General features: G+C 34.4%; 1 protein-coding gene across 3 annotated transcripts; it reads left to right on the top strand.

Annotated features, from left to right (window-relative positions):
• The first annotated feature begins 2,423 nt into the window (after positions 1-2,423).
• Positions 2,424-8,366, top strand: LOC137823788 (protein SMAX1-LIKE 6). Of its 3 annotated transcripts, none has more exons than XM_068629059.2 (3): positions 2,424-4,116; positions 5,147-5,288; positions 6,308-8,366. In XM_068629059.2, exons 1-3 carry the CDS (start codon positions 2,969-2,971, stop codon positions 8,159-8,161), a joined length of 3,144 nt encoding a protein of 1,047 aa, XP_068485160.2. In that variant the 5' UTR covers positions 2,424-2,968; the 3' UTR covers positions 8,162-8,366. The 3 variants fall into 3 exon arrangements, with proteins under 3 accessions (XP_068485160.2, XP_068485159.2, XP_090150551.1); XM_068629058.2 differs by having other exon boundaries at positions 2,425-4,116; positions 5,147-5,378; XM_090294425.1 differs by having other exon boundaries at positions 2,432-4,116; positions 5,122-5,378.
• The last annotated feature ends 1,969 nt before the right edge of the window (positions 8,367-10,335 follow it).

The raw sequence follows: 10,335 nt of genomic DNA, 5'->3' as shown, positions 1-10,335 counted from the left end.
TATTTTTAAAAAAAATATTTTTTATTAATATTTAAATTACTTTTTATTATTAATAAATAATTTTTAAATTAATATCTAATTAGTTAGGTTTTAATTATCAATTATTTAAATTTTTCCTAATCAACATAATTGAATTTAAATGGTATAATTAAGATGAATGATTTTAATTGTAATTGCTTAAGTTGTAGGTTAGTTATATGGTTTTTGAGCTTGAAGTAGTCATTTTGAGATAGATTAATGTTATCTAAACTTTGACACAACGCAGTGATTGTTGGCTTAAATTTAAAAAAAAAAAATTACAATTGGTAAGTCTTTGGAAGATCTAAGTTGCTTCACAATTATGTTTTTAAATATATTTTACTCAAATAAGTTATTCTTATCCAAGTAGAAGTAATATAGGGAGAACATGCCTTTATTTATTGTTTTTTCAGACTAAGTAACAATTTATAACAAGTGAAAATGTTATAATTTAAGTGAAAATAATACAGAAAATAGTTTTTCTCATTTATGTAACTCAAGTAAAAATGAAGTAAAGATATAAGTCATTTTTTTTATGTATTATCGTTTTTTTATTGTTGTATTTTGCTTAAATGAGAATTGTATCAAACAAACAATTTTAAAACAATTTTAATATGATGAATTTGTTATGTTTTAAAGTTGAAAAATGTTATGTGTATGTACATAGACAAAAAAATTTAAAGATGGTATTTGATTAATAATGTGATATATAATGTGTGGAAAATGTGACTATATTGATGATGTTATATGTTGCGTTGTCTTTTTACGAGTATTATTGTCTTTTTGAGTTTGATTACCTTTTTATGAGTTTTGTGATTTAAGGTTTAAAATTTAGGATTTATGGTTTTCTAATAATAGAGGAGAAATATTTTAAGTTTGAAGTTGTATTTATGGTTACAGTTAGGTATGAATTAAGTTTAAACACCTTCACTCTTTTTAATTAGATATGAATAAAAATATAAAATATAGTCTTATTGGCCTATGCCTGAGGTTGGGGGCATGTTAGGTCATGATCATGACCTGACAGTTAGTCATTTATGGTCGTTTTCCGACCTATGTATCTAATGAAAAAATACAGGAGTACTTTCAACTTCTATTTTATATTATACTCATTATATTTTATGCTCTTACTGACTTGAGCATCGAAGTGTCATATCCCAGAAGATTGAATCATTAGAGCTTGAAGGGAAACCATCAAGAGTTCATTCAGATGTCGACCGACCTCTCAAGTTGGCTAGAATATTTGGCGCCCACCATGGGGCTAGGTAGAATTTTTCCTACCTCCACAATATATATGTAAAATTTGTCCTTACTGACACAACGTATCACACGCCACCCATAAAAGAGTCGTCATAGTTAATGCAGTTCGCTGTCATTATGGTATACCGAAGTTGCCTTTAATTTTTAATGAGCATATTAATTCCTATTTTGTTATTATTTTCATTCATGATGGATCACCTGAGCCGAAAATGTCGAAAATTAAATTTAAAAGGATCTATACATTTAGGAGGTGTTTATGAAAAATTAAAAGAATTTTTATGTTGTTGTTATATACGGTGTTTATAAATTTTTCTGAATTTTATGATTTCATTCAATAGCTATCCATTAATATAATCTATATACATTAAGAAAATAGTATTATCACCTTGAGATTATGTTTTTCAATGTTTAAATATATTTTTATTTTTATTAAGGTGATTTTTTTTACTATAAATAGAGTCATGGGTCTGGCTCGATGGAATATAACAAATAACTCATCTTCCGACCTTCAAACTTACCATAGCCTCATTAGCCTATGCCTGAGGTTTGAGACATGTTAAGTCATGGTCCTGACCCGATAGTTGGTCATTATGGTCGTTTTTCGACCTATATATCTAATAAACAACACAGGGATGACTCTCAACTCCTGTTTTATATTATACTCATTATATTTTAAGTTTTTAGACTTGAGTCCCCTATTCTCAGAAGGTTGAATCACTAGAGCTTGAAGGGAGACCACACGAACTCATCCAGATGCCGACGATCTCACGTTGGCTAGAAAAAAGAATAATGAAAAAATGTTCTATATTTTTTGTTTTTTTTTTCTAAATAGAATGTATTGTAGATAATATACATTTATTTATTTTCAATGTTATAGAATTATACTGTTTTGAAGAATGTGAATTGTTTGGAATTGTGAAAATTTTGAGTAGTAAAATAGAGAGAAAGAGAAAAAATGAGGAGTGTTTGAAGTAGTGGAAAGACAATCATTCTTTGATACGATATTTTACATTATATAATTTTAATGGAGTTGGATATGGTTTGAATTGAAGCAGAAACTTGAAGTAGTAATTGGAGTGTAATAAGACTTTAAAAAAAGTTAGCTTTGCATTTGAGTGGTTGGGCAAGAGTTGAAATAAAAAGAATAGAGGAAAACCAAAAGAGGTTATGGTCCATGTAAATGGAAACAGCAAGTTATGCACACCTTTCACTTCTCCCCAAAGAGACCTTCAGAAAGAGAAAGAGAACAGAATATATGCCCAACATCTGTTCCTTACTTTCTTCCTCTCATTTCATCAATTCATCAATGGCCAAATACAAGGTCCCACACCCAACAAAACAATCCACTCAACCATAATATCACCATACAATACCAAAACTCCATCATCATCATCTCCTCATCACCACCTCCACCTCCACCACACACCTTCTCCCTCTTCTTCTTCTTCTCACCTTCCACAATCCCAATAACAAGTCAAAATCCTTCAAGCTTTCTACTTTTTTTATCATCATCATCTCTTTCTCAGCTAAACTCCAAAACCCATTAACCTGCTTCCCAGATAAGCCTACATTTTATCTATTCACTTTCTTTATCATTTTCTATTATAATATTATTAATTAATAGTATACCAAGCTCCATTTTTTTCTATTTTTTTATTTATTGTTATAATATATTATATGCTTGCCGGCGATGCCGACGCCGGTCAGCATAGCAAGGCAATGCTTGACGGACGAGGCGGCGCGTGCGCTAGACGAGGCGGTGGCGGTAGCGCGCCGCCGCTGCCACGCGCAGACGACGTCGCTCCACGCCGTCTCGGCCCTGCTTGCGCTGCCAACCTCCTCGCTGCGCGAGGCCTGCGGCCGCGCGCGCGGCGCAAGCGCCGCGAGGTTCTCCGGGGCGTACTCGCCGCGGCTGCAGTTCCGCGCGTTGGAGCTCTCCGTGGGAGTGTCGCTGGACCGGCTTCCGTCGTCGAAGGGTGGGGGCGGGGGCGAGGAGGAACCGCCGGTGTCGAACTCGCTCATGGCGGCCATCAAGCGGTCGCAGGCGAACCAGCGGCGGCAGCCGGAGAGCTTCCACGCGTTCCAGCAGAGCCAGCACGGGGGAACGGCGTCGTTTCTGAAAGTTGAGCTGAAGCACTTCGTTTTGTCAATCCTCGACGATCCTATCGTGAGTCGCGTTTTCGCAGAAGCAGGGTTTCGAAGCTGTGACATCAAACTCGCGCTGCTTCAACCACCGCTTCCTCCGGTTCAGCACCGGTTCGCCAGAGCTCCTCCAGTTTTTCTCTGCAACCTCGAACCGGACCGGCCCGACGAAAATATTCGCAGGATCGCGGAGGTGCTGTCGAGAAAGAGCAAGCGAAACCCTTTATTGATGGGTGTTTATGCAAAGAGTGCTCTGAGGGGTTTTGTTGAGATGGTTCAAAAGGGTCGAGGGGGTTCGGTTTTGAGTTCGGAGTTGAGGGTGGTTTGTTTGGAGAGGGAGATTGGGGAATTTTTGAAAAGGGGTGGGAGTGGGGAAGAGGTGGTGGGTGTGAAGTTGAAGGAGTTGGAGCAGCAATGCGAGGGTTATTCTGGTACTGGGGTTGTTAGTTTCGGGGAGGTTGAGGTTTTTGTAGGGGAGGATGTGGATGTTGATGCTGTTAGGTTTGTTGTCTCGGGGCTAACGAGGTTGTTAAAGATTGGTGGCGAGAAGGTTTCGTTGCTGGGTGTGGCTGAAACCTCTCACGCCTATTCCAAGTTCTTGAGCTTGTTTCCTAATGTGGAAAACGATTGGGATCTTCATTTGCTCACTGTCACTTCCGCCACTCCTTCTATGGAAGGACTCTACTCTAAGTCCAGGTTTGTTCTTTATTTAAAAAAGTTATGGTGTTTGTTTTTTGGTGTACAATGGCAGAAATTATGTTTGAACTTTGGACTTCGTGCACAGCATGCAAAATGTGTTACTAGTGTGTCTTTTTAGTTCTTTTGCTTGCACTTGTCGTGTTTTTGGTTGCAAGGGAACTGGGGATCGTTTTCTTGCACGCTGATTCATGTAAAAAGCAATATAAGTATTTCTGACTATTTACTGTGAGAAACAATGCACGTTTGTAATTGTGACACGGGGCAAATAAATTAGGGGAATGAAAATAAGAGTGTGGCTCCTCTGCGTGTTGTGTTTTCTGAACTGAATTTCTGTTGTTTTTTTTTGTGTTTTTGCTTTTTCTTGGATTTGTGCTGTCTCCCTTCTTCCTCTTTTCTCTGATACTTTGTAAGGGGCGTGGTTTCAGTTGAACTTTTATGAATATGTCGTGCATTCACCTAGGGTTTACCTCACTGAACTCTAAACGTCCGTTGTGTTGATTTGGTTTTCTATATTCAGGAGATACACCAATGGAGTTCCTGGTTGGATTTTTTAATTGGAAATAATGAGTCACATGCAATTTGCTGTTTGCTCTGTAGAAGTCAGTCTGCAATTAGTCTAAATGAAAGATGCCGAACTTGTGTGTTTTCATAAATTTGTCTTCATTACCATATCATGCCATTTATATAATTTATAACATCAGAAATGTACTTACCTAGGTCTGGTATTGTTCTGCTGACTGCTCTGTATTTTGATGAAGGGTTATGATTCCCTTTCTGCACTGTGGGACCCCTTCTTATGTATTTTCAGATCCAAATGGATAGTGTGAAAGTTGAGCATGTATTTTTGTGACTGGCCTCGTGAGATGGTGAATTTGAGTTGTCTATTGTTGTGTATGTATTGGTCATAGTGTATTTCATTTAAGTAGATATATGATGTCTTGAAATCTCTTTCATTGCACACACTTTAGCTTCTGACTATTTTGTGCCTATTGGATCTCACAGTTCCCTGCTCATGATAAACTTACAGCTTGATGGGGTCTTTTGTTCCATTTGGTGGGTTCTTTTCTACACCTGAAATCAGAAGTCCCGTGAACTCCACGAATGGATCTTTTACCCGTTGTGACAAATGCAATGAAAAATGTGAACAAGAAGTTGCTGATATTCTGAAGGTAGGTCCTTCGTCTAGTAACTCAACAAGCTCATCCTGGTTACAAAAGGTTGTTAATGTGGACACGCATAGAGGATCAGATGTCACAAAGGTTTGTTATGATTGCTAATTATTGCATTTCTCTTGTCCAATGCATTCTGAGTCGTCACATGCATATACAACATACATGCAACATGGTGGGGGCAATTGCTGTACTAATACACAGTATAATAATTTAGAGGTATCCAGTATAATGATAAACTGCTTAGGCAGGAATACTATTTGAATAAAAAAAAAGGTAATTAGCATAAGGATTTATATGCAACAAACCAAATAAAAAACAATGTTTCTTTGTGTATTTTCTCCCTCTTTGCTTACTTTTGCATAGCCCATAGCTTTTGATTATGAAATAGAAAATTGTATTAAGCATATCCCTTGAGATGATGGACATTCTGAACTCAATGGATTGTACCTTTCTCAAAGTTTATCAAGACGACCAAGCACTCTCTGTATCAACTTGTATAATTTTCAGTATAACTTGGAAGTTATTCTAGAAAATTTTATCAAAGGAATAATCTGTCAGTTATATTAGTTACTTCGAGAGGAGTTGTAGATTTTATTTTCTTGTGTTTATATTCCCTACCTTGATTAAAACTAGGCTTGATTAAGCTCGAAGTATTTAATAAATTTAGACTTTTTAAATTAAGTTTCTATTAAATATTTTTTTTTTAAATTTTTGTTTTAAGTATCTTACTATTTGATTTTGTTGTCAACTAGATGATGTGACCGTTAGTTTCGTTTTCTTGTTTCCAAATTGTTAATTAACTTGTTTCTCTACTCTCCAATCTCCACTAGTTTGTTGATTAACTTCTTGATCAACTTGTTCTTAGAAAGAAAATTTAAATCTACTATATACTTAAAACTTAGTTAAGCCTTAGATCCACTTTCTGTAAATAGTAATGATTTGCATCACTTGCAATATTTCATTGCTTCAATTTATGGCTGCATGTATTTAAGAATGGGCTCAATTATCCAGTGCAGACCAGTGAAGAAAATACAAGTTTGAATGAGAAGATCTTGGGATTTCAAAACAAATGGAGTGATATTTGTCAGCGTCTTCATCACAAAAGCTCACTGCCTCACTTTGATATTTCTCTGACAAGGTCCCAAGCTCCAATACTTGAGCCTTTACGTTTTGGTCCAGGTTTTAAGGAAAGCAGCAGTAAAGATCCATCACGCAGTGAATTCCAATATTCTACTCAAGTTTCTTACATGCCCAAAGGGTTGCCTATTACTTTTCCATTACCTTCTGATTCAGTCAGTGTTCGTGCTGTAACTGGTAATGATTCAAAAGTCTCAGAGACACTGCAAATTGATGGGAAGACCCCTAGGGTCGTCCCTTCTAGTGTGTTTGACCACAGATCATCTTTATCCCATACACCTGTGACCACAGATTTAGGATTGGGAACGTTATATACATCAACCTCTCAGTATCCAGATACCCCAAAACTACAAGATCAAAGAAAGCATCTTCAGCAATTGTCAGACTCTATTTCAACTGATTGTGATGCTATTAATGAAAATACTTCACACCAAATTCCTAGATCTTCTTGGTCTGGTTCAAATTTTGATGGAAAAATTGATTTAGCAGATTTCAAGTCTCTTAATCGACTTCTCACTGAAATGGTTGGCTGGCAGGATGAAGCCATATGTGCTATCAGTCAAACTTTGTCCCTTTGTAAAGCTGGTTCAGGGAAGAGTAGAGGCTCACAAGGTAGAGCAGACATATGGTTGGCTTTCCTTGGACCAGATAGACTTGGCAAAAGGAAAATTGCTTCTGTTCTTGCAGAGATTATCTTTGGAAACGCTGAAAGCCTAATCTCTGTGGATCTGGGCTTCCAGAACAGCTTTTACCCATTGAACTCAGTTTTTGAATGCCAAAAATCAAGTTGTTATGATGCGCTTAGGAGGAAGACAATTGTGGACTATATTGCTGGAGAGTTGAGTAAAAAGCCCCATTCTGTTGTCTTTCTTGAAAACGTAGATAAAGCTGATTTTCTGGTGCAGACTAGTTTGTTGCAGGCAATAAAAGCTGGCAAATATCCAGATTCGCATGGAAGGGCAATTAACATTAATAACACAATCTTTCTTGTGGCCTCAACTGTCTGTAAAGGTAGTGGTTGTTTGGTTTCAGATGAGTCTAAAATGTTTTCGGAGGAAAGAATCCTTGAAGCCAAAAGATGTCAAATGCAATTATTACTAGGACATGCTTCCGAGGATGCCAAAACAATTGGTAGCACAAATGTCAAGGTTGTACCTAGAAAAGGTTTTTCCAAATCATCATCTCTGAACAAAAGAAAGCAGACTGATATTAGTGAGTCCAAGAAGGGAACAACAAGCAAGATGCAGAGACAGGACAGCGAGACATCTCGATCCTATCTGGATCTGAACATGCCTGTGGAGGAGAGTGATGAGGGTGTCAATGACAATGACCAAGAAAGTGAATCCGTAACAGAAAACACAGACACCTGGTTAAGTGACTTCTTTGATCAAATTGATGAGAAAGTGGTGTTTAAGCCATTCAACTTTGATAAGCTTGCTGAGCAAGTATTAAAAAGCATTGGCATACTATTTCAAAGGACGTTCGGATCAGAGCTTCAGCTAGAAATTGATTATGAGGTAATGACACACATACTTGCAGCTGCTTGGTTATCAGACAAAAAAAATGCAGTGGAGAATTGGGTTGAAAATGTTCTTGGCAGATGCTTTGCCGAAGCTCAGCAGAAGTACCATTCTGTATCTCAATATGTTGTGAGACTGGTTAACTGTGAATCCATTTTTGTGGAAGAGCAAGCTCCTGGTGTATGCCTTCCAGCTAGAATTAACCTGGACTAAATTTTTGCTCACTTTGTATTACTGTAATCAGTTGTAAAATGTAGCTGTTAGGATATAATAGCATTTGGTAGGTGGTAGCCAGTGTTCAACTAATTGATCTCACAATTTTTGTCTTCTCAATCATTGTGCTGTAATTTCTATGGTAAATGTATGTGTAATTTTCTATAGTGCACCTACTTAAAGTCCAATAATATTAGTTTGCAAATTGTTCTGTGAAACTACTTTAATTTCCACTGTTCAAGTTTGGCATAAATTTGATCCGACAAGAAAATCTAGACTTCAAATCTCACTTGGAATGTTCTGAATTATGAGGGCCTGGTCATTGTATTTATGACTTTTCATCACCACTATATCTCTGTTCTGTGCAACATCTTTTACATATAAGAATTCTCATACCCTTCATCAAGAAAATTCCTCACACTTGCAATCATGGTTTATGAAAAATCATAAATCCCAAATTATTAAAATCTATCTGTTTGATATGAAATATTATATTTTGAAAGTCAAAGAGTAACATCTTTATCAATAAAAACAATGTGATGGTGTTTTCATTACGTTTTAATTCTACATTAATCAACTCATTTTTCCCCTCCAATCAAGAAATTCATGAAACTTTTTGAAATGAACCCAGAATATTGCTTTTAACTCTTCTGCAACATTAAATCTCCATAGATTTGTAGGATAAATTTTAAGTCAAAACCTTGAAGATTTATTGTTTTGGGTCAAATTTTTAACATTGGAATCCCTAAAGCATTGTTGGATTATTGTGTAGTACATTATTATAGGCTTACTGTATCATTAACATTAATTTCTTTAATGAAACAGCTATAATAGCAGTAAAAACATTCACACAAATATTGTGTTTAACTTCATCAAAATAATGATGTGATCATTAAGAAAACAAATTACCCAAGCATTAGTAAGAAAATTACTGATTCATCCTTTTTTCTTTATAAATAGAAAATTTCTTAATTTCTCTTATATTCTATTGCAAGGAAGAATTTATTTTAGCCTAAATTGTACTTACCCCTTGCATTGTGATGGTATTGTAAATGCGCTTACTTTTTTTTTAAAATTTAAATTTTCTTAATTTTAAAATAGACATTAATCTTCTTTATATTTTTAATAAAATAAAAGTTATACTTTCTCTAATCTTAATTAGATATTCACTTTAATTATATTTTTGATAAATAGCATTTGTTTCCTTAATGTTTTTTTTAAGAAAAGTGACATTAAATTTTTTATTTTATTTAAAAATATAAAAACTTGATTAAACTCTAAAAATAGAGTCAATTGTTTAATCAATGCGAATAGTGTTTTGACATGAGATGTAAATGTAACATGCATATGATTTAATATATACATGCATGAAAGTTTTAAAACTTTAACTTCTCTTAATTTGTTGTGTGATTATTGTTTATCAATTGTGTGTTTTGTAGAAGACAAATTGATAATAAATAAAAAGAAATTATATATATATATATATATATATATATATATAAAAGTATTTTAAGAGAACCTGCTTAGATATATCTTTGTCAAGAATTTTTTTTTTTACATATATATTCAAATATTTGATGATGAAAGTTATTGTGAAATATAAAATAAATTAGTGTAAATTGTTTCCTTAATTATTATTTATTAGACTTAATTACCAAATTTATTATTAAAAAAACATGCGTTTTATTTTTAAAATTATCATTATCATTAATGCTATTTTTTGTATGATAATATGTGATTTATAAGGATGTATTCCTTGGAGGAGGGACTATGTTGTGACAAAAACATGATAATATGGTAGATGCATGTCTTTAAATGATAATTTTAAGTGTCTATTTGTTGGTGTTAGTAGATTTCTGATATGAGTAGTGTAGAATCTGAGATAATTATAAATATTTACTCTTCGTGAATGATTGTAGGTAATTGAGAATGTATAATAATTGATATGTTTGTGAATTATTTTTATTTAAATTCAAGCTTTGTTAAAAGTTTTAAAACTATTAGCTTACTTTGCTATTTGTTTTGTGTGTTTGTTTTAAAAGATGTGATGATCATCTATTACACGTGAATAGATTATAGCATTCCACTCTAAACTGATTATTTATCCATCTTAAAAACAAACTATTTTAAAATCTCTATAAATAGTGATATAATATTGTGTAACTAATATTATA

The sequence above is a fragment of the Phaseolus vulgaris genome, chromosome 8 (assembly GCF_051622355.1).
Source record: "Phaseolus vulgaris cultivar YP4 chromosome 8, ASM5162235v1, whole genome shotgun sequence".
In the NCBI taxonomy this organism is placed as follows: Eukaryota; Viridiplantae; Streptophyta; class Magnoliopsida; order Fabales; family Fabaceae; genus Phaseolus; species Phaseolus vulgaris.
This window is presented reverse-complemented; position numbering and strand designations above follow the sequence as displayed.